The 27,439-nt window shown below is 46.7% G+C and overlaps 1 protein-coding gene across 2 annotated transcripts in view; it reads left to right on the forward strand.

Moving 5' to 3' along the window:
- Window positions 1-27,439, forward strand: part of Mipep (mitochondrial intermediate peptidase) — a 125,466-nt gene that overhangs the window by 65,842 nt on the left and 32,185 nt on the right. For both annotated transcript variants that reach the window (XM_087586646.1, NM_031052.2), the window contains 2 exon segments: window positions 15,820-15,941; window positions 19,550-19,623. In XM_087586646.1, coding sequence (XP_087442772.1) covers window positions 15,820-15,941; window positions 19,550-19,623 — 196 coding nt within the window.

Here is a 27,439-nt window from a genome sequence, read left to right on the forward strand (position 1 = left end):
CTTGAGCACACAGGGCCTTTCTGGAGACGTCATCTGAAGCTTGAGCACACAGGGTCTTTCTGGAGACGTCATCTGAAGCTTGAGCACACAGGGCCTTTCTGGAGACGTCATCTGAAGCTTGAGCACACAGGGTCTTTCTGGAGACGTCATCTGAAGCTTGAGCACACAGGGCCTTTCTGGAGATGTCATCTGAAGCTTGAGCACACAGGGCCTTTCTGGAGACGTCATCTGAAGCTTGAGCACACAGGGCCTTTCTGGAGATGTCATCTGAAGCTTGAGCACACAGGGCCTTTCTGGAGACGTCATCTGAAGCTTGAGCACACAGGGCCTTTCTGGAGACGTCATCTGAAGCTTGAGCACACAGGGCCTTTCTGGAGGCGTCATCTGAAGCCTACTTGCCACTCTGCTGCTCTTACCCTTGCTCAAAGATTATTAAGAACTCTTACTGGGGCTCTTTACATGTGTGTGGTGCCTCGCACCTGTAAGCCTAGCATTTGGACTGCTGAAGCAGGAGCATTGCTAGAATTGTGAGGTCAACTTGGGCTCAGAATGACTTTCTCCTCCTCTATCTGTCTGTCTGCCTGTGCATGTATGTGGACACACATATACAAATACACCACACACACACACACACACACACACACACACACACACACACACCCCTAGAGAAAAGTGCCCCAGAGAAGTTAAATATTTACTCTTCTCTTGGGAGTAGTCAATTTAAATTCTGCGGTAAAACATTTTCTTGGGACAGTTCAGTCCCCTCCCATCCCTTTGTTCCTGCTGCCCTGCAAATGGCAAATCTCAGTGAGGTGAGGGTCTGGCTTTGGTAGAGCTACCTTTGAATATTTAATGTTGCTTAGCAAATGGTAGATTAAAGAAAACCATGCTCACTTATCTTTGCTGTCGTTTATCTTCAATATAGAGCCGTCTGGTGTATATCTAGAGACACCTAAGTGGTTAATGGTGTGTTAAATTCCTTTCCTCTTTGGCTACATAAACAACGGAGAACTTGTTTACCTTGCCTGACATGCTAGATTTACTATGGCTTCATAACTAAAACACACACGTGTTGTAAACTGGAACACTAATCTCACGTTTGACTCATTTTCTAAAAACCTCTATGGCTTCAGCTTCTGGGAGAACTGAACTCTAGCTCTAAAACACACAGTCGTCTGGGTTGTTTTTATAACAGTCTTCTGAGCCAAGTTGCCAGAGTTCATTTTATCCTTGGTTTCTGTGATAGTGTTGCCCACCCTTTGGCCTGTAATTTGCTGCAGCTTGGATATAATGAACCCCCCACCCCCACTCCAGAATATTAGAAGCTTTGTGCTTTGAGCAATGCTCACGTGTTTCTATTTTTAGCATCCTTTATTCCAGTGACTCCAAGGTCAATCACACTATCAGCCATAGGGGATATACACAGAACACGGGGTCTCTAGTGCTCATGGAGAGATGGGCATGCCGAAGGACACTTGGAGATACCTAAGGACCTCTGGATCCTCCTCAGGGCCTCTAAACTGCCTGCCTGGAATTTTAAGAAGGGATGCTACTGAGTGGACATTTTAATGGCATTTTGGGAAGGTAAGATATGGGCTTGATTAAGCGTTCATGAGGTGTGAAAAGCACCACAGCGTGAAGAGTCCCTTCCGGATCCTCAGCGCTCCATAGGAGCGGCTTGGCTGAGAAAGGCAGTTATGTATGAAGCCCTCAGCCCTGCAGCGCTTAGTGGCTCCTTCCCACTGCTCTTCCTCCTTTCCTCCCAGGGAGGTGACAGTGCACTGGCTGCCCCAGCAAGCAGGTGCACACTCAGCAGCAGGGACACCTCCTCTGCCTCCTCCTCCTAAGCTGAAGTTCATGCATGGTCCGCTCACCCAGGCTTCATGCAGCAGGACACAATGACTAATGAAATATTCAGATGTTTGTCAGTAATAAAATAATCTTCTAAAATGTGCTATGCCAGAAACGGTGTGCGATAGAGCAATGCGCAGGCTCTGTGAAGACTTTCTTGTGTCTTCTGGTGAGCACAGGCCTTTGTTTCTGTTAGCTGTTGGCCAGCATTGTTGCAAAGTGGTCACGCCAGTTCCTGCCTCCAGCAAGACTGAGGTGTGTACTTGTTCTGCATCCTGCACAGCACTCAGTACTGCCAGCTCTTCCGATTATAGCCTTTCTTCAAGCCGAGCATCGTCTCACTGTGCTCTGTATTTGATGGTTCTCCAAATGTTTGCAGACCACTGGATTGTCTATCATCTGACAGAGTCTGATAGAAGAGTGGGAGCTGAGCGGGACAGGAAGAAAGGAACCACTCAGCAGTGGTAATGAGGGGTGAAAGGCTATGTTGCGGTAGAGAGGACTCTGGGGAGTATTGAGAACACAGGCTCATGGGAGATCAAGGGTCAGGGTAGCTGATAATGAGCTGAGATGCTTGTTGACAGGGGTAACATCAGTGAAAGTTCATTGCGGTCCACTGTTGGGAGCGTGAGAGCTGTGGGATGGACCAAGGAGCAAAGCAGGGTGGTCTGGAACACAAAGGCCATTCCTCCATTTCTTCCAGACCTGTGACAGACAAGGCTTGGGAGAAGGAAGCCATTATTAGAAAGGTGGTCATATTTTTGGTGGACTCGGGTGAAGGGAATCTTCAAAAGTGGCCAGTGAAAATAAATGTAGTTTTGCCAGTGACTGGGTTTTAGAGAGCTTGGCAGAAGACAAATAGAGAAGAGGTTGGAAAGTGGGGTGCCGGGCACTCAGACCAGCCAAGTGGATGGCTTGTCTTGATGACACTGGGAGAATGGCTCAATATGGTGGGTGGCCCCTGTTGAGTGCTTACCTGATGTTGAAGGAATGGCTGCAGGAGAGATGGAATGGAATGGGGTGAGCCTGGCCCGGGACCCCCCTCCCATTGTGTAGACACTGGGAGTCAGAAAGGGGGCACACGAATGAGAGGTTTTCATAGTTTGCAAAGGACAGTTACAAAAGCCATGTATGTGCTGAATGTCCCAAACTGAAGCTGTGTACAGGGACCCATAAAATGAGGATTGAATAGCTGGCCCGAGGTGTCACAGACAGTGTTGGTCCACAAATATGTAGTCGCACTGGACTGGGGCTCTCTTATTTGCATTGTCCCAAAACAATGACAGTAAAACAAAAGCATCTCACATAAGATAGTGGACAAAGTGTGGGCCAGGAGTGAAAGGCAGATCCGTGTTATTCACTTACTGTTATGTCAGTTATGTATAATTTATACGTAATACGCAGCTATGTAGTTGTTGTTCAGATATGTGAAAATCATTTGATTTTTCTGCCACTCAGAATGAGCATGAACAACCTGGAGCTCTACATTGGTGTAGCCACTGTGACACTAGACGCCAGCTTTGATACACTGGGCTAGGTGTTGTTCATAAATGTATATACACATTTGGAAGGAAGGATCAACACCTGAAGAGCTTATATACCTACCTAACCCAGTAGTTATTTGGGGAGATTCATGCTAAAGAAGTATAAATACAAATAAAACTGTAGACTCTCGTAACGTGCACTGGGGCCACCATGGTCGCCCTTAGGCCTGCTCGCTAATAGTACCACTTGCCTCTCTTGAGCAGGGGCACAGTTGTGTTCCCTGTCCCTGGAAACTGAGACCATGTGACTGTTGTAGTAGGGATGTGTGGACGGAAGTGATGCAGACTGTCTGTCCCCTTGGCAGTGGCGCTGAGAGCTGCCATCTTGCCCATCTGTGTATGCTCCCTTTATGTTAGATAGTGTGAGGAGAGCAGCTGTCCTCAGACAGGAGAGCCTGCGTTTCATGTTACTGGGTCCTGCTTTGTCATCGCCTAACTAGCAGCCCATGTGGTGATCTGAGGTGCACTCTCAGCATATCAGACTGTTCTCGAGTCTAGTGGGAATGGGAATTTAGAGAAGTGATTTTGAATTTTGACAAAAAAAGGCCAAGGAGAACATTAATACATGTTTATCACCCATTGTGGACTAAGAATGAGTTTTGTTCTTTTTATGTGTATGTGTCAGTTCACATGTGTGGAGGCCAGAGGTCAATATCAGTGTCTTCCTTTGTTGCTCTCTACCTTATTGTGTGTTATGTTATGCTATACATATGTGTAGTGCATGCATGAACACGTGTGCAGGTGTGCACCCTAATTCAACTAAGTGGAGAACAGAAGGAATTTTGGGTGTACTGCTCTATCACTGAACTAGACTGGTAGCCAGCAAGGCCCCGTAATCTTGTCAGCGCCCTCCTCCCTACAGTGTTCGGGTTACACCCATGCCCAACTTTTAATGTGGACACTGTGGATTTGAACTTGAATCCTTGTGCTTTTACAACACACACTCCTAGCTACTGAGCCACTTCCCCAGTCCATCCCCAGCTTATTTTTAAGACAGTGTCTCTTGCTAAGCCTGTCCTGTGTTCACCAGTCACCTAAGCTTGACAAGCCCCAGGGGTCCTGGCTCTGTACTGGGCTGGTAGCACATGCCACTCCACCTGGCCCTCTTCCTGGAAACTGAGGGTCTGAATTTAGGCCCTCGTGTCTGCACAATAAGCTCTTTATTGACTGAGCCATCCTTAGCCCCTTGCTAAGTTTTATTTAACTGTAGTATCCCATTTTTTTTTCAGTAATGAGCTTATATTAATCATAAACTCAGAAAGACAACAGTCTCCCCAGTCCCCCCATTTCCTGTGCCATTAGAGGGGAACCGCTCTTTGAAGTGACATTTGTTGCAAAGAGTCAGCTTGTTTGATGTGGCACACACAGCCCTGGACCTGGGTGTAAATACCTTTCCCCTTCCTACAAGAGCTTCGAAGTTCGCTGCAGAAGAGCCTTGCCCTGCACAGCAGTGAGCTCTGAGGCAATAAGCACATATTGCCAGCCACTGCACAGAAGTGCCGTGGTGTAGGAAGCATTAAAATAGGTATTGGCGTGGATAAACCACGCGTACATTGATAGATGAGAATGGTTGAAGCTCTGGTCACAGTAGGATGGTTTTGGGAGGTGAGGCCATGGGGCCTCTCCCCTTACGGCCTGAGCTGGAGTGCTTTTGAAGGCTTGAGTGTCTTAGAAATGTTTGAGCTTCCTGTCATTGTCTGCAGTTGGCCATTATCCGTCAACCAGCATCAATCATCCGTCCACCAGGACAGGTCCTCCCAGACTCCTGCCAGCACTGAACCTGCTCTCCCAGCTCCTAACAGTGTAGGCCGTCCAGTTTCTGTGCATAGGCTGCAGCACCCAGGCAGCTAAGACTTGAGGTTTAGATCGGTCTTTCAAATAGTTCTGTGGCACTTTACCCTGTTTTGTATAGAGTGGAGTGACACTTACCTGCTCACCACGGCGTGGCTTCCTCATCCCCGCTGTGGTTTCCTGGGCCTTGTCCTCCTGTGGGGTTAGTGCTTTACTTCAGCCCAAACCCTAACTCCATTCTCTTGGCCCTAACTCTCCTTTAATTTCTAGAAGACCTGCAGGTGTCCCTGTGACACAACCGTCTTTGTGCACGTAACCACTTTAGCTAACACCCATAAGAACAGACAGCCGGATAAAGATGCACACAGCGTGTTCACATTGCACAGCTCTGCAAGGGTTTTCCCTTGATGGCCCCGATTACTCACTTTAATTTTGACAGTACTGTAACTTACAGCTTTTTGCCTGCTACCTTTTATTACTGGTCAAACTGACACCATTCCCTGTCTTTATATAGAGAAGGGTGAGAAGAGTCTATTTCCCATGTTTATGTTGATCATTAATATCTTATCCTCTTATCTTATTTTTCATAGTTATTGAGTCAGCTTCTTTCATAATTCTCTTAATATTCAAAAAGCTTTATTTGGTTGGATTGAATTTTTTTCTGTCTTCTAATAAGAACTATCAGAGTTTTCTTATAGTCCTTTATCATGTTTGAATAATAATGTCTTAGCATTTCCCAACCCTGCCTGAAAAACAAAAAACAAGACTTTTCTTTAGTTACTGTTACTGTTTGTGTGTGTGTGCGCGCATGCGTGCGTGCGTGTGTGTGTGTGTGTGTGTGTGTGTGTGTGTGTGTGTGTGTGTGAGTGCACTGCTTACAGAGCCAGAAAGAGGGTGACTCATTGATTCCTGGAGCTAGAGTTACAGGCAGTTGTAAACAGCCTAGTGTGGGGGCTGAGAATCACACTTGGTCCCCTGGAAACACAGTAAGTGTCCTTAACTGCTGAGCCCCCTCCCAGCTCAAAGACTTCTTAATACGAACTCTTTGTCCATATTTTGTTTTGATACTCTTTTGATTTTATTTGTTTACTCTCAAATCTTGATTCGAATAGCTGTGGGTGTGAGGTGTGAGATTCGGGACCAACTCTAGTTTCCCTGACGTTTGTTGATACCTCCTCTCTCCTGTATGCGAAGGTCTTCTTAGAACTTCTCAGAGTGTTTGTGTGCAGCAAGTTTCCTTCTGCTTCTGACTTGCCACGGCAGAGGCTCTCACTTTGGCTGCATCATCATATGTGTAATTTGTGTTTGTCCTTGAGTTTTAGAATGGCTACCTTTGTCACCGTTTGTCGCCCCCTGCTCCTCCCGCTCTCCGGGCATGGATCTGTGACGTCCTTCTTAGACATCTCTCTTGCCATCTATTTATGTGTTTGATTTTTTTATCTGTTTACTTTCTCTCTCTCTCTGGGCTAGTTCCTGCTCAGCAGTATTTTTGCTGTCTTTCCTAGGGTTTGCATGTTTCCATTTGTCCAAGACTGGTGCAAATTGCTCGAACTTCAAAAATAAGGCTTAAATAATAACGAAAAAAGATGCTCATCATCGCTATGTTTATGGTATTAATGGGGTGTTTCTCGTTTGGCCCACCATTTAGAAGGAGACTTAATGGCTATATCTGAAGGAAGAGAACATCCCAAGTGTAGGAGGCACGCTCTAATGTTGAAAACAAGACTGAAGTAGTAGTGTGGGGGCGCAGTGTCACCCAGAGCACCCACAACAGACATAGAGGGGACTGCTCTGGGCCCGAGTTGAATAAGGCGTGATGTAATGCAGGAGTCATGTGGCATGGAGAAAGCGAGCATCACATACATGCAGGTGGTCAGTGCTGCCAGCGTGACGGGACCTAGGAGATATCAGGAGAGAGTGTCTCGAGTGGGTAGGTTAGGGGGACAGAGCCAGCCCAAGTGTATATAGTACCATCCTAAGGTCTGCGGCCCTGGACTGAGTACAAAGAAAGGCCCTGAACACTGGAGTTCATCTCCCTCTATTTTCTGACTGTGATGGTGGCCAGCCCTTCATGTTCCTGCTGCCATGGCTTCCCCACCATGTCCGTCTACACCTCAGCCTGTGAGTCAGAATAAACCTTTTCTTTCTTAAGTTGTCTCTGCCGGGTGCGTTGTTGTAACTCATCATGGTGATGCTGACGTGGTCTAAGCAGCACAGCAAATAGGCACTATCACCATGGGTAGTGGGATAACTGAGGTACAGCTTGAGGGGAATCCAAACAATGAAAGAGTGTGGGGAAACAGATTCATCAGTTGCTGGTGGAATGGGCCAGGAGATGACAGGAGACTGACTCAGTGGGGAGCACACTGTGTCAGCCTCTTGTCTGTGGAGATTGACAGCTGTCTCTGCTTTTTAAGAATAGCCACTTGCCAGGCTACCAGGGGCCCTCATTGCGACACCCAGCCAGTTGTTTAAGTGGCCATAGGGCAGATCTGTGTCCTTCTAATGTCTGTTATGACCAAGCGTTAAAGTAATTCGCCTCTGACACACCTTGTAATGTGTGCTGGGATGGCCACTGTCTTCAACACTGTCTTCAGATCCTGACTTAGCACTGATGGCAATCTCTCTTTTCACATGTGTGTGTTTTTCTGTGTCTCCAGGAAGCTTTGAAATAGTCTGATTTATGGGGAGTGAAAAATGAACCGAACTTTCTCAGATCATGTAGAAAAACTCAGACACTTAAAAGCCAGAAAGAAACAGCCTGGGAAATGATTTACTCCATTGCAGCGCAGACCTTTTCCCACTTACCCGAAGTGCAGTCTAAATACTTTCACATCACTGAGTCCTTTAAATGGAAGCAAGGGGAATCTATAAAACAAGCACGGTTTACATTCTCAGAACCACTTCTGCTAGCTTGCTTCCCCCTCGAAACCTAGTTTACCCTTCAGACAGCTGAACCAGTCGTAGATTGAGTTAAAAGCGAAGACAGAAACAGAGAAGACTGTGGAGAACAGAGTGCAGCTCCAGGTGTAGTTGAGGACCACAGCACTGGAGCAAATGCACAGCACTGGACGCTGTTGAGCCGCCCTACTGCAGCAAGGACACTGAGCGGAGAGCATCGTCCGACTGCTGAGCGGCCGGCAGCACTGTAGCTCAGGGATCTCAAAGAGGCCTCTCCTCCGGGGAGTCCTGGTGCTTGGTCTAGACTGCCTTCTAGTAACTTCTCCCTTGAAATTACTTAATAGCACCATGTTCCCCTCACCCAGCTTCCCCCAAAGTGGTGCTCCTCACAGCCATGTGCAGTCAGAGAAAGACAGCCTGCCTTGCTGTGAGATTGCTACCTCGGGAGTCTGAATTAGTCCACCATGACAACCTGTGACATGCACTGCTCTTGTTTCTAGGGGGCACAGCTGAGTGTGGCTAGCTAAAACTAACTTTAAAACTGAATGCTATTCTTTGTCTTTAGGTAAGAGTCAAACTACATGTAGTTAGGAGCAATGGAGGAGGGATCTATAGGGATTTGGGATACCCTGGTCCAATCGGATGCTTGGAAAGCATGAGTGTCTAAGAATGACAGCTGCAGAGAGCCTCAGTGCCCTTTCTGTTTGCCTGCTTGCCCATAGGCCTTGGCATGTGCTGTGAGGTCACCATCTTAAGTTATGTTTCCTGATGATCTTTTTGCCTTTTTCTCTCTTCTTTAGTAGTGTTGCTTTTCTTATTTAAGCATTTTGACCTAATGCTAAAACAAAGTGTCTCAGATCAAAAGTTGCCCTGACTGCATACTCTGCTAATTTCCCTCTGTTTCTCTCAGAGCTAGGCATGGCCTCCTGTATTGCTTCCACAAATCACTCATGTATAATGACCCACAGTTTTAAAAAATGAGTATTAACTGCCTCGGCCCATGATTTTTTTTTCCTCCAGTAAGTCACAAAATGTTTTTCAGACAGACCAGTTTTAGACCTAAATTATTTAGAAAAACCTCACCACAGCTCATAATTAGCCCCAGCATTCCTGTTTCCCTCACGTGTTTTATGTCCTTTGACAAACATCGCCCAGGACACATGACTGGAAATACACGATGACAGGATGTGGTGGTGAGAACTCTGACATGGTAGCGAAGTGTTTGTGCTCATGGGGCCAGAAGTGGTATTCCATCTGGGCACAGCTATTTCGAATTTGAATGTTACCCCGTGTTAACCATGGTGCATAGGTTATATCTGCTGAGAGGTCTGTGCAGTCCTGGAGGCCATGGGCCTCTCAGAAGGTTTGAGGTTGGTGAGCAAAGTCCTATAGCAGCCGGGATGAGCCGTGAGGAGACAGCTATGGGGCCAACATGGACGGTGATAGAAAGTGTGTGTGTGTGTGTGTGTGTGTGTGTGTGTGTGTGTGTGTGTGTGTGTATGTGTGTGTGTGTGAGTGTGTGTAGATGTGTTGGTCTATGGAAATGAATCTGAGACTCCAGAAGTAAACCCATTCATTTATGCTCAGTTTATTCATTAAAGACTGCCAAGACAAGTCACTGGGAAAATAATTGCCTTTTAAAAGAATAGTGATGGCTCAGCTGTGCCCACATGTGAGGGTGAAACTGAACTGCATATCATGGCACAGAAAGACTCAAAACAGAGTAGGGAGCTCAACATCAGAGCTAAAACTAAAGAAGGAAGACATGGCTCCATATAGTCTTCACCTTGAATTACACAATAGTTTCTAGATTTGACACCAGCAAGCAAGCAGAGACCACAAATAATTAGGACTCATTAATCCTTTAGAAAATTGTAGTCAAAAGGCATTACCGTGAAGGTGACCGACACCACACAGAGTAGGTAGAAAAAGTGTGTCTGATGAGTGTTTAATCTCCAAAATGCATAAAGAACTCTGGCAACAATAACAGCAAATAACCCACTTTTTAAAATGAGCAAAGGATTTCAAGAGCTGCTTCTCCAAGGAAGATAATAGAAGGCCAATCCATACATAACATTCAATGTCATTAGTTATGAAAATTCAATCAGAGACCAACAAGGGAAGGGAGCTACCCTTTCTCTGTCTGTTAGTCTGTAAGTTAGTTGTCGCTAGAACATCCAACAATTTAAAAAGAAAGACTTGTTTTACCTCAGTGTTGGAGAGGGCTGCTGTCTATGGCTAGCTGGCTCTAGTGTTTCTAGACTGGTGAGGTTGAACATTATAGCATAGAAGGTTTGCAGAGCAAAGCAGCTTAGCTCATGACAGACAGGCAGGGGTTGGAGACAAGGTACACTGCCTGGTCCCACATCCCATACATCCCGGCACCTCCTGTAATGTTTTCCTCTTGTGAACCCACTAGTGGCTTAATTGTTGACACCAATAAGCAGCCAGAGACCACAGATAATCAGGACTCATTAATACTTTAGAAAGTACAATTATATGTGTGTACTGATCCTAAATACCAATGTTGAGTCTTCTCATCTCACTCTTTAAAATTCCAGTGACTCGCTGTTTGCTATTAGTCAAGCACTCCTTATGTTTCAGCCACAGTTAGAACAGTTTCTACTTTTGTGGGAAAAGGGTTGTCCACGCCATTACTTAAGGGATTTTGGACATTCTTCAGAGCAGACAGTCAGGGAGGATTGATGACACAGTGATGGAGAACAGGCGACCCTCGTCATTTCAGGGGATCGGTCGCGTGTTTCCTTTCTGGCAGCCCTGCCACGCAGGATGCAGGTAGTAACAGGATCTGCAGATGACAGGCTGTCGCTGCCCTGGGCGATACTTGAGAGCGCACAGTTAATAAACTTCTGGAATGCCTTCTCGGGATGACAGGTGGGTGGCAGAACTATACGATTCCAGGGCTGAGGGTGGCTTTACATCCAGCAAACTCAGTTCTCAGAGAACCATGCTTCATGTGGCCAGCTTGGTCCTCATAAGCTGTGTGTAATGGATGTTTACGTTGAGATGAATTAGAGGCACTTTCTCTAGGATAATTACAAAGGAATTCTAGAAAGCTGTGAGCTCCCCAGCTGGGGACTGTGAGCAGCATTTAAAGCTGAGGTGAAGAAGGTTGGGAGGTAAATGTGGGGAAGTAAAGATAAAATGGAGACTTTGAGCCTCAGGATTCAGATGAGGCCGGTGTGACTGTCCTTCGTCTTTCAGAACCACATGTGTGTGTACCTTAGGCTGATGTGTGAGGTCAGTAAACATACAGTGGCATTGTCTCCACTCTGATTTGTCACTTCAGGAATCAGAGGCGGGCTTTGGGGTGTGTGTGCAGTAAATTACGTTATTTATTTCCTGAGATCCTTGCAGCTTTGGTGGTCGTGGAAGGTGGGAGACAGGATGGCTGATGCATGTGAAAGCGCATGAAGAGCAGGTATTTGTGTCTGATCTTTGTGGTGTGCGGCATCCTCTGGATGGATACTTACCACAGAAACCTCCAGTCGCAGGACACTAAGAAATGTCTGTGCTGTCTGCCTGCAGCAGGCTTGCAGGTGGCAGTGCCAAGTGAACTTCCTACTTTTTTTTTCCTGAAAACCACAGGAGAGCCCCCATGAGACAGTGTGATGCTGTCACATCTGCAAGGGAGGCAGGATAGATAGAACCAAGCATCTGTGATTGTGCCCAGGGCGACTGTTTTATTTACTCACTGAATCATACTGCAGTGTGAGATACACTCTGTGTGTGTGTATGTGTGTGTGTGTGTGTGTGTGTGTGTGTGTGTGTGTGTAGGCACTTGTATGTCACAGCACACATATAGAGGTCAGAGGACAACTTGCAGGAGTCGGTTCTTTGTACCACAAGGTCCCATAGATTGAAAATCAGGTTGTCAGACTTGATACCAAATGCCTTTACTCACTAAGCCATCCTGCCAGCCCTAATCTTATTTTTAATTTTCTAATTTTTTGAGACAGGATCTTTCTTGTCAGGAGTTCCAAACCACCCTGTGCTATTATTATAAGAGCCTCTCTCAATAAAACAAAGTGAAGAAAAAAGGAAAAAAGAGTCTTACGTCTATCAAATAATATAGTCAGAGAAGTAGTTTCAAGACACCAAATAGCCTAAGATCCAATTTTGTTTTGTGCCGTGGCATCCTCTTGTCTGCAGTAGGTAGTTGATAATTCTGACCTGGGTCAGACTGTCGCTCCAGAAGCCCATGATGTCTGGCCAACCACCTTCAAGCTCCTGTCAGTGTTCCTGCAGAGTTGTCTGAGTCCTGACCTAGACGCAGCAAGTGTTCACCCACCAGAGGCAAAGAACCCCATGCTCTCCTGCAGTCTGCGATGCTTCAGTGATAGGCTGGCTGCCTCCTAGTGGATTTTAGATAACACATTCATGCATGTCACTGGAAATGAAATGCTGTGTGCCATGTTTGATAGGAAATTTAAGAGAAATGACAAGTTCCATTAGTCAACACTAACCCATGGTTAGGGGGTGCTGAATGCACAAGTCCCTCATCCAAGTTCAAAGGGGACAGTAGCAAATAACCGTGCTGCCCTGCGTCCCTAGAGAGCCGTGGAGCCACCAAGGACAGTGAGAGCCCTGCAGCTTCCACTCTGAGCTCTCTGGCAGATTGCAGGGTCACATGCTTTTACTGCACTGCTTCACCAGAGATGGGATCCTGACTGTCTGACACCCCCCTCCCCCCTGCAGCAACAGTGAGAGTCAGCCTGGGCCAGTGTGAGCAGTCACAGGCCTGTGTGGCCGGCTCTGCACTGCTGCTCATGCTGTGTGTTTTGAAAACTCCGAGTAAAGGCGAGAACTATGCTCTTTGATAAACACCTCTTAGGAAGACTTAAAGGAGAACTGACGCCTCATCCCAGAGCCCTGCAGCCTGACTCCAGAGAGAATAATGTCCAAAGAGAAATGGAAACAAGAGCTTGTATGAGGTGGTATTAGCGGGAATATGGTAACTGTGTTCAAACAGCAGTGTAATTGCAGGTCTTTCCATGAGCTTATGGACCTCAGATGAAAGGGGATAGGCAGGCATGATTTCCTATTGTGCCTTGAGGTAAATGCAGGGCTTAGAACCAAACTCAAGGCTGTAATTAGAGAGCAAGAGGCAGTGAGGCTGCACCCCACACACCTGATGCCTTTCCTGTTCTCAAAGTTCTCACTTTGATTGAGCTGTTTATAGGGACTCACCTGTGTGTTAAAACGAAGGAACCTAGACATTTCTCAGCTCAGTCAGGCTGCTGTGGAAGTATGTCTGCTCTGCAAGCTAGAACAATAGTACTCAGCGAGAGTCTGTACTGCGCCCTTCACCCCCTCCACCACCTCAGCCATGACCGTGAAGCTAGTTCTGTAGGTCACGAGGAAGACAAAAGACAAAGCCCTCGGCCGCTGTGCCGCTGGCTCTGTGAGATGCTGGAATGGATGTCCTGATGAAGCATCGTCCCTGAAACAGCAGGCGTAGTCTGCCAGAAGCCCCATCACAGCACGGCCAGATTGCTCTCCGGGGAAAACCCCAGCTGGAGAGTAAGATTCTAGCACACCATAAAAGAATGCAAACCCCCACCCCCACCCCTACCCCAAGTAAGGCAGGCTAGGCAGAACTATGCGTAGGTTTCAAGTGAATTCCAGAGGACCACTCTTTGGGCTAAAGTGTAGTTAGTCAGAATTGTACTGAAATTTGACCACAGGTGGTCCTGGGCTGTTTGGCATTCTTTCAAACACCGCTGTGGGAGGCTGGGAGGGTGGCATGTTAGTAAAGTATTTGCTCTGTGAGTGTGTGGATGCACACCTACGTGAGAAGCTTGCTTGGCAGTATGTGTCTGTTACCCAGTGGTGTGGAGGTAAAGACAGGAGGATCCAGTAGTCTAGCCTACTTGGTAAGCTCCAGGGTAACAAGAGACTCAACAACTAGGTGGCGAGCAACCTACAGGCAAGCAGAAGATGCCTGGTGTTGACTTCTGGACTCTTCATGCAGGTGTACAAGCATGTACACACGTGTGCGTGCGCACACATACATACACACACACACACTCACACACTCACACACCCTACTTTGTTTAAACAAGGCCTGTAGTCAGGTTTACCTCATCTGCCTCCCCGCCACAGGGGCTTAGGTAGCAAGAGGCTGAGGGGCTGAGTTTCTGGTGCTTTGCCCCGCAGTAGTGTAGCCTTCCACAGGCCTCTGGCAGCCTTGCTTCATGGACTACACCTGTGCCTTGAGGAACATGCATCTTGTGCTAGGTTGAGGGCAGGCCTGGTAACTGACAGCAGAGTGCTGGTCTGGAGGCATTGGCATCTTGTTCTGACTGGCTTTGCGCCTTACTGGTGTCGGTGTTGCTCTCACGGCCGGCTCCACAAGATACTCTGCCAGGGAGACACAGGTAGGACCTTCTCTCACACAGTGTCTGCCTCGTTTCTAATCATAGACTTTTGTGAAAAGGAGAGTGGGCATTGAAAATTATTGCCTATCTTTGCCACGGTGGCCCAGTGGCCCAAGCTGCATACTTCCTGTGCCAGCACCTCGTCCACACCAGGCAGAGTCATTACCTCAAAAGATGTGTGGGAGTATAGCTAGTACGTGACCTTGGCCTTAAAACTGTGAGCTACACATGGGGTTCCAAGTGTCCTGGATGTGCCATACCTCTGTGATGAAGGGACTGTCCTTTCAGACAGCTTGGTTTCTTTATGTATTAACTAGAACTTGCTTACCTAGTTCATAGCACACTACAGAGTTGCAAGAATTACAGTTTATTTATACTTTATTTCCCAGGGAATATAAGACTTGTTAAAGAATTATTCTACAAGAAAAAAAGGCTTTTTTAAAAAGTATTTTAGGTCAGATAAAATATATACTTGAAGAAGGTGTAAAATTGTGTCAGAAAGCCAGGCGGTAGTGGTGCACACCTTTAAACCTAGTGCTGGGGAGGCAGAGGCAGGCTTCTGATCTCAGGATCTTCTGAGTTTGAGGCCAGCTGCTCTGGAGAGTGAGTTCCAGGACAGATTCACAGAGAAACCCTGTCTCAAAACAAACAAGCAAAATTGTGTCAGAAAACGGAAACCCTAAGTGCCCTCTGGGGCAAGGTCAGAAATGCTGTCCAGGGAGCTTCTGCCTGCCCCTGCCCTGCCCTCAGAGTGGGCGGCTTTCCATGGTATTGATAGGAAAAGAAGTCTCTAGCGGGTTCACTGTTCTTTCTTAAGGTAGCTTCTCATCTGTCCTCAGAGTAGATGCCCACAGGAGCTCCCCTCAGATGCCCGTGACTGGGCTGTCCCTGCACCTCATTTTCTGCTCCTGCTGCTCCCATTGGCTTTTCCCCTCCGTCCATCTGCCATGCACATCCTGCAGTGACAGGCATGCTCTTGCAGAGAACCCAGGTTTGATTCCCAGTACCTACATGGTGCTAACTCCAGTTCCAGAGGATCCAGCATCCTCTTCTCACCTCTGTGGGCACCAGGCATGAATGTGGTGCAGGTACATGCAGGCAAAAATCTACACACAGAACTAAATTAGCCACATTGTGAGGTATCGACATATAATGCCAGTTTATTCAGACACAGTGAAGCCCTCAGTAGTCTACAGATACGACAGTATTGATGTTGTGAGTGACATGACTCTGAGGTGGGATTTAAATGGACACATTGGGCTTTGTGTACCTGCGGCCTCGTGTCCTCTTGACCGCTGTTCTCAGCCCTGCGTTGGCTTCTCTTTTGGCAGGCCTGGCAGCTGAGGTTCAGCCACCTGGTGGGATATGGCGCCAAGTATTACTCATACCTCATGTCCAGGGCTGTGGCATCCATGGTCTGGAAGGAGTGCTTCCTACAGGATCCCTTTAACAGGTAACAAGGTGGGATGGGGAAATCTATGAAACAATCTTTTACTAGGCCTCTCCCTCCCATGAGCCCTTCCGCCTCCTGGTGTGACCATGACCATTCCCTAACTGTGCAGCTCTGGAGTCTTGTGTGGGACTTTCCTGGTGTTCTCAGGTGTAGCAGAGCCCGAGTACACCCTTATTCTGTTTGCTTGCTTGTTTGTCTCCCTTGCCTGGAGCGGCATTGGTCAATTGCCATTAACACCCAGTTTGTCTCTGGAAATGGCCCTCATTCCTGCTTGGATGCCTTCTTTGTCTAGGGAAGTTGTCCATACAGAAAATGGGCGTCCTGAGGAAGGGGGCTGCCCTCCTGATCGCCTCGACTTAGATCCTTTCCCGAGAGCCACGCACTGCCCCTTGAGCAGCACAGGTGGCTGCAGTGTGCCACCCCACATCACTCCCTGCTGTCTGGCGTCTGCTGGGCCCCGTGAAGCCTTGCCCCATGTGTCCTTCATCAGGATGACCAATGGTTTTTGACCAGCATTGACCATGTTGGTAGAATGTCCAAGACATGACTTTCTGGACCACTCTCAGGAGCCACAATATCAGTAGATTAGCAACAAAGGTGCCCTTGGAAGAAGAATATCAAGTCCACCCCTTAGCAGAACATGGCCAGACCCAGCCATAGAACATGCAGGTGAGCACTAGTGGCCTGCCTTCTAGCCACAGGTAACAAAGAATGGAGGAGCTTAGCTTTGTCTCAGCTGGGAGTTCTTCCTGGTGTCCTCACAGGACCTTGTAACAGTAGGAGCCCAGAGGATCTGTGGCTCTGGCTTTAGCATTCCTTAGAAAGAGCTTCCTTTGAAAGCAAACCAGTAATTACAGCCTGATGTCATAGTCGCTTAGAGCACTTTATCTCCTCACCACCCAAGTGAGATATCCCTGACACCTCTCAGGGAGGTACCCAGGAGATGGAAGATGGTTATCGCCTCTGTAGCGTTACCTGTTAACACACACAGCCCGTCAGCTACAGATGCAGTGTTACCTGTTAACACACACAGCCCCTCAGCTACAGATGCAGTTACCTGTTAACACACACAGCCCCTCAGCTACAGATGCAGTGTTACCTGTTTACACACACAGCCTGTCAGTCACAGATGCTGTGTTACTTGTTAACACACACACAGCCCCTCAGCTACAGATGCAGGCTTATCTGTTAACACACACACAGCCCCTCAACTACAGATGCATTGTCACCTGTTAACACACACAGCCTGTCAGCTACAGATGCAGGGTTACCTGTAACACACACAGCCTGTCAGCTACAGATGCAGGGTTACCTGTAACACACACAGCCTGTCAGCTACAGATGCAGGGTTACCTGTAACACACACAGCCTGTCAGCTACAGATGCAGGGTTACCTGTAACACACACAGCCTGTCAGCTACAGATGCAGGGTTACCTGTAACACACACAGCCTGTCAGCTACAGATGCAGTGTTACCTGTAACACACACAGCCCCTCAGCTACAGATGCAGGGTTACCTGTTAACACACACAGCCTGTCAGCTACAGATGCAGGGTTACCTGTAACACACACAGCCTGTCAGCTACAGATGCAGGGTTACCTGTTAACACACACAGCCTGTCAGCTACAGATGCAGGCTTATCTGTTAACACACACACAGCCCCTCAGCTACAGATGCAGTTACCTGTAACACACACAGCCTGTCAGCTACAGATGCAGTTACCTGTTAACACACACAGCCCGTCAGCTACAGATGCTGTGTTACCTGTTAACACACACAGCCCCTCAGCTACAGGCACAGCATTACAGCCCCTCAGTTACAGGTAGCCTTCCAGCAGCTGAGCAGAGCTGGCTTTCCCTACACTGAGCTGGGGGAGTTTGGGGGACATCAGATGGAAAAGGGGATCCTGTGGGCCCTCCACACCACCCTCTTGTCCCCAAACCCTTGATCTACACCTCTCTGTCTTTCCTACGGTTTCACAGATCCAAATAACCTCAGAAGTTAATAATCACATTCAGGTCCAGAATCTTTTCAACTTGGATCTGACGTCATAGGACTTTTTACTGTTTTTCACGGCTTGGTACCCACACTTTATTTTGTCTCCTGCCCTTTGCATTCTGCAGACACTCGGTCTGCTTTACAGACTAATAATTTCCAAAGGGTCTACAGCCAAACTTGATTACAATAAATCAGCTTCAGGGATGGTAGCTCTTTACTGAAGATTTCTATAAAATGGACAAAATATCATCTTGTTTGAAAGAACCATACTTTACTAGAAACCACATGCTAATAAAAACGTATCTCCAAATATTCCTATGTTGGTTCTATGTGAATTCTTGCCTAGACACGTAGCTGCAGTACTTTTATGATCTTGTAAAAGTTAGCTTGTAAAAGTGCTCTCTGGACTAGGAAATTCCTAAGCTCTGTCAAAGAGACCTTTTTTCTTTCTCTTGTTGTGTTTGGTTTAGTACAGGCTGCCTTGGAACTCACAACCGTTCCTCCTCAGCTCCAGAGTTAGGCTTACAGGTCTTCACTAAAGGATTTTTCTAACCGAGAGCCAGACTCTGGCGTTCAGGACTCCAGAACAGAGGCATGACAGGGGAGGGCTTTGATTTGGGGGAAGGGCACTATCTTCCATGGCCAGAAGGAGGGACACCACCTCCTCTTCCCCACACCCAGGCCAGAGGTTGGCCAAAGCCTCTTTATACCTTGCTCTGAGAAGGCCCTGCCTCCGTGTGAGTTTCCTTCTCTGCCTTAGTGTTCATGACACTCAGGAGACAGAGGCAGGCAGATCTTTTTGAGTTCGAGTCCAGCTGGGTCTACACAGAGAATTCCAGGACAGACAGGGCTACACAGAGAAACCTTGTCTCAAAGAAAAACAATATAATTTATTTTATATGTACTACTTACTTTATCTTATAATATTATACATTAACGGCTATCTGGAGGTCTGGGTTCTCAGCACCCGGGTGAAAAGCCAGATGCCGTGTCGTAGGCCTGCAGTCGCAGCACCAGGAAGGTGTTCATGGGCACCTCCCTAGAGTTCACTAGCCACACAGCATAGCTGAGTTGGGAGCACTGGAGTCAGTGAGAAACTCAAAAATAAGCAGAAGAGCAGTTGAGGAAGTTACCTGATGCTGACCTCTGACCTCCACATGCACACACACATACTTGCACATCTACCTTGCACATGTACTTTATAAATAGACACACACACACACACACACACACACACACACACACACACACACACAAGTCCCGTTAGAGACAGAATTACCTGTTACATAAACCAAAATGTAGTCAAGAGTTAGTAGAATGAAAATCATATCAAAATGTATTAGTTCAGGGCTGGGCGTGTAGCTCAGTGGTAGAACACTCACCCCAGTATGCTTAAAGCCCTGGGTTCAGTTGCTGGCATCACACCAACGACAGTGCCTAATCTCATTAAGGTATGTAGTTGGTTGTGTTAAAAGTACTGTGTTTTATATAAAATATAAAAACATTAAATACCTCATTTTTTAGTATAAGCTGTCCCCAGAGTTTAAGACCTATAGATGGAGCCACACAGACTGTGTGAGCAGTGTGGGTAACAGAGTCTCTTCTCCAGGGCCGCCGGGGAGCGCTACCGCAGAGAGATGTTAGCCCACGGTGGGGGCAAGGAACCTATGCTCATGATTCAAGGTAAAGTACAGCCCGTGCTACCACTCCTTCGGGTCCTGAGGGTTTGCTTTTAATCTGAATAGGTTATGCAATTTGGTGCTAGCTTTCAGAATGTTGGTAACACTCTAACAGAGAGTAGCTTACCAGAAGTCCCAGGAAATGTCTCTAAGCTCTAAACAGGTCACAGGAGAAGGTGCGTTTTTATTTGGGGTTTTCTGTTATTGTTTTAGCCTAAAAAATTCATACATTTATTCTCTTTTTGTTATTGTTGTTGTTCTGAGAAATTCAAAGCCTAAGGTTAAAGATTTGGTCTGTTGAATAAGTAGAACCTAATTAAAGTATCTTTTTATAGTATCAACATTTTTTGTTTTCCTATATTATTGACAAATCTTAATTTTTTTAAAGATTTATTTATTTTACATATGTAAGCACAATGTCACTCTCTTCAGGCACACCAGAAGAGGGCATCAGATCCCATTACAGATGGCTATGAGCCACCATGTGGTTGCTGGGAATTGAACTCAGGACCTCAGGAAGAGCTGTCAATGCTCTTAACCACTGTGCTATCTCTCCAGCCCGACAAATGTTACTTTATGGACATTTAATTGTAGACGGAAGTGACTGTCATGAGTTTTCATGGGATGTTCTACAAATATTTATAGGAAGATGTGCTTCTTAATAGGTACTCTCAAGATGTTGATATTTATAATTACAGCTAGCTAAGCCTTTTGACTGTTAAATGAAATTGCCCTAGGAAATCATCCCCAGTATTGGGGATGTACTGTTTCATTGTGACAATTGGGTGGGGACAGGTAGGTAGCACCTGTTCTAAACTGTCTTCTCTCCTCTTTCTGTTGAACGTAAGGCCAGATCCTTGTCTTTGATTCTTCCTTCCTGTGTTTATCAGTCCTGTGAGTAGTAATGAGTGCCAGGCCTGCTTGTAAGCTCCAGGGCAGAGTGACAGGTGCTAAGACAGACCCTGCTCCTGAGAGTTGGCATTTATTTCATCAGCCTGTCTGGCTTGGTCAGATAGTTGAGGTACTCTTCTAGGCTCCCTTTGCTTGCTGCCCGATGACATTATGGTATTGTGCATCAGTGAACAACTCCAGATTGCCTGCTTTTCATGAAGAACATATGCTAATCTTGCCTCAGTGTCCTCCTTGCTCCCCCTTGGCCCTTCTTGATCTTTGCTACATCTGGAATTGTTTCTTTGTGACTTTTACCTCTCAATAGGGTCTGTCTATGTTGCCCTGACTGGCCTATGTCCTTTAAACCAAAGCAGCCCCCTCCTTCAGCTTTCTGAATAGCTGGTACTGTAGGCATGCATGTCTAGCTAGAACTGCTTTAAAGGGTTCTCACACGGTAGTAAATTTGACCTCCTAAGTAATCTTTTGAGGCAGGAACTGTTATTAACTGCATTTTATAGATGATGGAGGAGGCCAAGTCCCTCCCCCTATCAGGAGCAGCGAAATGGACAGTCAGAATTCAAACCTGGGGCTTCATCACAGACCAAGCTTTTCAGGAGCCCGAGAAACAGCCTGCAGGAGGGAAACTGATTGGCTCTGATATTAAAATAGGTTACGTGCTGGTAGCATGTCGTCCTGCAGACAGCCTAGTTCAGTGGAGAAGCTGCTTGCTCATGGTGCTAGATTGTGTTCTTGTGATGTCTGTGTTTCTCTGGGCTCTAAATGCTGTCCTCATATGAATAGTAATTTCCACGCTGTTCAGCAGAAGTCAAAACTTCCTCTGTTCATGTTTCTCTTGACTGCTCTGATTTTTCTCTCTGCCTCAACCATAATCCTCCTTGTACAAATTCTGTGCTTTATCTGAAATCTAAAAATCATTATTTTTTATACTCGAATTCCTATTTTATTGAGAGAAAAAAGTCCACAGTACAATGTTGAGATTCCAGTTAGAGCGGCCAGTAGACTATCTCTGCTTGTGCAGTGTTTCTCTTCATGTTTTTCCTCCAGATATTACTATTGAGTCATAAGATTTACTGCATGAATGTGTGGTCTGCAGAGGTCACAACATCTGTTGTCACTCAGGAGTTGGATTTTTTTTTTTTTTTTGGTTCTTTTTTTCCGGAGCTGGGGATCGAACCCAGGGCCTTGCGCTTCCTAGGCAAGCGCTCTACCACTGAGCTAAATCCCCAACCCCAGGAGTTGGATTTTTGAGTCAAGATCCACAATGGTTTCTCTCTTTCTTTTATGCTCCTAGCCTGCACCTGAAGCCAGGATGTCATTGACTTTGGGGCACTCCTGGGCTTAACTGGTAGAGTTGCTGAGCTTTGTGATATACAAGCGAAGCACTTGGTGGAGGCCATCTTCTTTCTCCCACCCAGCCCTTGTCACACCCTCCTGGGCAAAGGGTAAAGCATCAGCGTTCAAGTGGGAGGTGCTTTAATATCAGTTCGGGATTGACAGACAAGACAGTGTAAAGCAGATGACAGGTGGGGTTTAAATGAAACTGGTTTGAACTCTCAGTAGCAGGGTTATGCTACCCAAGATCAGCTCTGATAAGTTTTAAAACTCAAAAGCTCTTTGGGATAGATATGGGGTTGGGGTGGAGTTTCTGGGTTCCAGCAGAGAGCAGTCACCATCAGAAGTAGCAGGAGCAGCTGGTGGTCTCCAGACTCCAGAAGGTCTTGGCCATAGAAGCAACCTCAGGGACAAACCCTGGGGTTATGTGTTGGTGTGGTGTGTGGTGTGTGTGTGTGTGTGTGTGTGTGTGTGTGTGTGTGTGGTATGTGTATATATGTGTGTGTGTGTGTGTGTGTGTGGTGTGTATGTATATGTGTGTGGTGTGTGTATGTGTGTGTGTGGTGTGTGTGTGTGTTCATGTGTGTGTTCATGTGTGTTCTGCCTCTGCTGCAGCTGCACTAAGGGTAATCACTAGTCGAGCCTGTTCATGTGTCTCGTTTACCCTCAGGACTTGAGCCTTCCAGCTGTAAGAAGGTTGGGGGCCACCTTACCCCCAAAGCGTATTTGATCTACTTGGCTTTACTTGCCTATGGAAAGTTCTATTTTCATGGATATGTTATGTATTTAACTGCACATCATCCAGTGGTTCTCACAGGAGCCACAGCTCTGAGACTGGGCCTTCTTCCTTGATGATGCACCATGCTGAAAACAGCGTTCTCCTACTGGAGAAGAAAGTGTGGGGTTGGGGATTTAGCTCAGTGGTAGAGCGCTTGCCTAGCAAGCGCAAGGCCCTGGGTTCGGTCCCCAGCTCCGGGAAAAAAAAAAAAAAAAAAAAAAGTGTGGCAGGAGAGAACCGGATGTTTAGCTTCTAGATCTGCCACTGTTTCTTGGCAAGATCAGACTCCCTCACCAAGATAAGATTAACTTTGGCTTGAAAACACCTTCCCTTCTACTGTCTTGTGGAGGGGTGTTCATGGTAGATGTGCATGTGGTAATGAGTCAGAGTTCCCTAGACACTTGAGCGTTGTGGATTTTTTAAATGCATCCATAGATCATATAAGGAAACCTGTTATAAGCACCTTATTTAGTGACAAAGCCCAACTGAACATGGTGTGGCAAAGCCTGACTGAAACCCTCTTTCTGGTTGAGGTTCTAGGTGAGGCCACGCCCTCCCTATGTGGTGTGAATGAGGATTTTCCTGTGCTCCTACCCCTTGCTGAGTTTCTGGGCTTACACTAAGTGTTACATTTCTGAGTACTTTTGCCTGAAATGAAACATGAAGATACAATATGTTCTTTCATAATGACAGTCTCTAAGATCCTTACTGGAGTGTTTGCTTAAGTTGTGCTGTGCTGAGTGTAAACCAAAGTCCACTTTTTTTTTTTTTTACTATTTTAGAATGTGTATAGTTTTTTAAAAAGATAGAGCATCCTGACCTGGTGAGTATCTGGCCAGGGATATTCTTTCCTTCCTGGGAAACCCAACTGTTTCCCAGCAGAAGAGTGGTAGTGAGTGTCCCCGCAGTGTATGGGCACAGAGGAGCCCTCATGCAAGCCATTCCTGCCCCATGCTGTGCTCTCCATGGCCTTGCTGAGTTTTGGGTTTAAACTACTTCACTTTCCATAGTTCTTACTCGTTACTAAAAAGTCATCATGCTAGGAGCTTTTTGCTGTGTCACCTCCCTTAGTTCCCTGTAGCAAGGGTCTTTGTTTCTATAAATAAATGTAGCCAAGGAAGGTCCACACCCTTGCACTGCTGCCTGGCTTACAGGAATTCTGACCAAGATTGATCTGCAGATCACAGGGTATGACATGAGCCTTGAGGGCTCCTGATTCCCCAAACCTCTTTTGTCTGTCTGTGTTGCAACCCAAGCATTCCCGCTGCCATTCAGAGTGCCATCTGGCCCTCGCTCTGCTGGCCTCATCTGAGTACCTTCTGCTCTGTGGCAAAGCCTCCCACTTCCTCACCACGCAGAGCAGCAGTGAGTAATCACAGCTACTCCAGTAGGAGAACTTGGGCCAAAGCCCTGGATCCCTGCAAACCTGCGCTCTAACCACAGCCCCTTCTGCAGACAAGCTCAGCTCTATTTTGATGTCTCCATGGCCAGGAGCAGTTTGCAGAGTGATAACTGACAGTTCTAGAGATCAGATAAGAGGAAAATAGGAGATAAAAGAATCAATTCTCAGGAAACTGGAACTCCCTTCCTAAGTGACTCACAGAAAAGGTCTAGAAAGCCCTCAAGGCCTGACCTTAAGCTGATTAAAATCATTTACTACTTAGCATTTCTGCAAATCTTTATGGGGCTAAATGCGTTCACCTGGCCATAATTATTCTGAATCATCTCTTCTAGCTCTTTAGATATTATTTATGTTCACAAAAACAAACCAAAGGATTATGGCTTATGCTCCCAAAGGTCATACCAAGGAGATTAATAAAAGCAATCAATTCAGATATCTGCTCTTCCTTAAAAGCCTTCTTAGGACCAGGCATGAAAGACTCCCAGCACCCAGACACTGGGTAACATCATCCACCTAAACATAGAGTCACATCGTTCACCCAGACATGAGGTTGCCCCATCTACCCAGACTTGGGTTCAACTATTCAACCAGACACAGATTTACAACATCCATGCAGACATGGATTTACCCCATCCTCCTTGAAATGGAACCAGGACCCTTGAGGGAAATGGCTAGCCAATTACAGGCCCAGAGCAGGGAAGACTTTGGAAATGGTCCAGGAACATCTTTTGTTGCCACAAAATGAGGGTGACCAAAGGCACACACACTCAGGAGTGACAAGTGTGTCACTAGCAGTGGATATGCTGACAGAGCTCCAAGTGGCCAAAGCCAGGATCAGTAGCACCATGCTGAGAGGAAATCTAAAATATGGATCTGTATGTCCACACGAGTCAAAAGCCAGCTCAACATCCAGGTAAACCGTGGAAGGTAGCAAGGTGTGGCACCAGCAGTTGGGGCCACTGCTCATAGCAGATGGCCAATACTGACCGTGCTGATGAGAGCAAAATTTAATTATATGGGATTGGCAGGGCCTGGCTGGTGAGAAAGAAACAGATAGAAAGTCACACACATTCACACTCACACACACTTGGAGGGCCCAACCCAACATACATATTATATATATATATATATATTCACATACACATACACATATATGTTCAAAGCAGTGTTTCATTCTATAAGTTCATTATAAGTTCAAAGTAACAGCTTCACATGGCCTTGCTTTATCATAGTGCACTCCTGTGGTTCAATCCTTGGACCTGACCTAGAATGAATGTTTTTCCTTGATTACAAATCTGTCCCAAGTCTATTTCTCTTCTTAGTGTAATTTATGAAAGCTCACTGTATCCTTATAATGCAGCCTTTACTAACTATTGTATGAGGAAGAGACACATTCTATTCTTGACTCTAACTTTTTTACATCTTTCTGGCAAAACAACTAAAACTATCTCCTTAAACTTTCTTCCTAAAATTGTTTGAATCCAATCAGAAATTCTATAAAGTCATTAATTCACCTAAATAGCATTATTATACGTAAGTGCATCTTTATGTTGACCTGCAGATCTGCCCTTTAGGGTGGGCTGATGCCCAGGAATCATTAGGCTATGTAATAGTGGCAGGAAAGGCAGATCAGCAGGGAGAAGCAATCCTGGGAGGAAGTCTCTGTGGTCCTTGTCTCACAGAGCTCACCCACAGCAGCCATACGAAACAGTGGGCCATCTCCAGAAAACTCACTTGTGGCTCGTGCCACACACTGACACAGACATTGAAAGCAGTGAGTGGATGAAGCAGATAGATTTCCCCTGGAGAGGGATTCTCATCCAGTATGTAGCTTTTCTCTCAGTAAATTCCATCTACCCCTCCCCTAGCTTTGGTTTGTGTGGAAGATAAACAGGTGGACCCTTTCTTACAAGCTTGGCCTCTCACCCATCTGGTGAGGAATGACTGGCAGTGACAAGTTGTAAGGCTCCTCTGTCCCTGTGTGGAGAGGTGTACTGCCCCCATGATCTTCTGTCCTCAAATCACGTCCTCAATTCAGCCATCAGTAGACCAGATAATGGAAGCGGTGAAGTTATTTTACCTCTTGTCTGAGCAGCACTCAGCAAAGCTGTTAAGGTTTGGACAAGGAGGGACAGAGGAGGCTGCAGAGACAAGACCAGTACATCCAGACTCTGGATGGGACTCGGGAGAGAAAGGGCACTAGACTATAAACTGAAGTGATGGGAGCAAGGCACACATTTTATCAGCCACACTCTGCATTGGCCTTGGTAACACATCTCACAGCACAGGATCCTGACCACCAGGGAATTGGTTAGCTCTGGACCACTTGGGGACTCTGCGCATCACTGAATTTGAGTAAATATTGATGGCCTGTTCGTGATTAGACTGAGGCTGTGATGTGGGGGTCACATTTTTTGCTTCATGGCAGCCATTCCTGCTGTGACAGTATCTTAAGGTTTCACTGCTGTGAAAAGACACCGTGACCAAGGCAACTCTTAAAAGGATGACATGTAACTGGGGCCGGCTCACAGGTTCAGAGGTTCAGTCTATTAGCATCAGGGTGGGAGCATGGCAGCAACCAGGCAGGCACAGTACAGGAGGAGCTGAGAGTTCTACATCTTCATCTAAAGGCAGCTAGGAGAAGACTGGCTTTGGGGCAGCTAGGTCGAGGATATTAAAGCCCACACCCACAGTGACACACTTTCTCCAGCCACACCTCCTAATAGTGCCAGTCCCTAGGCTAAGCATAGTCAAACCACCAGACTTGGGCTGGGTGGGAGATGGGGGGGGGGGGTAAAGGCACATGGGTTTGATTAGAGTAATTGATACAAGTGCAGCCAGGAAGAGCAGACGCCAGGTTGTTCAGGGCTCTGCAGACTCTGGAGACTTCAGGCATTTGTTTGAGGACTGTGAGGAACCACAGACAGTGTTGAAGATAGACTTACTTCTTATAGGGTCCCTTGCCATCAAGCAGATGGCTAAGCAGGGGGCCATGGTAAAGGTTAAGTTAAATAACACTCTGGCTGTTGTCACACTTACGGGTGCCAGGAGAACAGGCATTCAAAGGCAGGAAACGAGCAGAAATACTCATGAAGCGTTCTCAGCATCTCCTGGGATTTGGCATTGGGTGGGGGTGAGATGCCATGGTGATTTTTTTTAAGCTCTCGGCTTTAACCACAGAGAGATTATCGTGTTGTCTTACCAGCTGGGAACTATGGGATACAGTAGCCAGCAGAGTGTAACATGTAGATGCTACAGTGGGGATAGAGTCCAGAGCCAGCTCTGATGCCCTGTGGTTTGGTCAGTGTAGAGTTCAGAGCAAGGAGTGCTAAGCGAGAAGGTTCAGCCCTGCGTTGCCGACAGAGCCCAGATGGCACTGCTCTCAGAAGTCCCTCT

The sequence above is a fragment of the Rattus norvegicus genome, chromosome 15, assembly GCF_021556685.1.
Source record: "Rattus norvegicus strain SHRSP/BbbUtx chromosome 15, alternate assembly SHRSP_T2T, whole genome shotgun sequence".
NCBI lineage: Eukaryota > Metazoa > Chordata > Mammalia > Rodentia > Muridae > Rattus > Rattus norvegicus.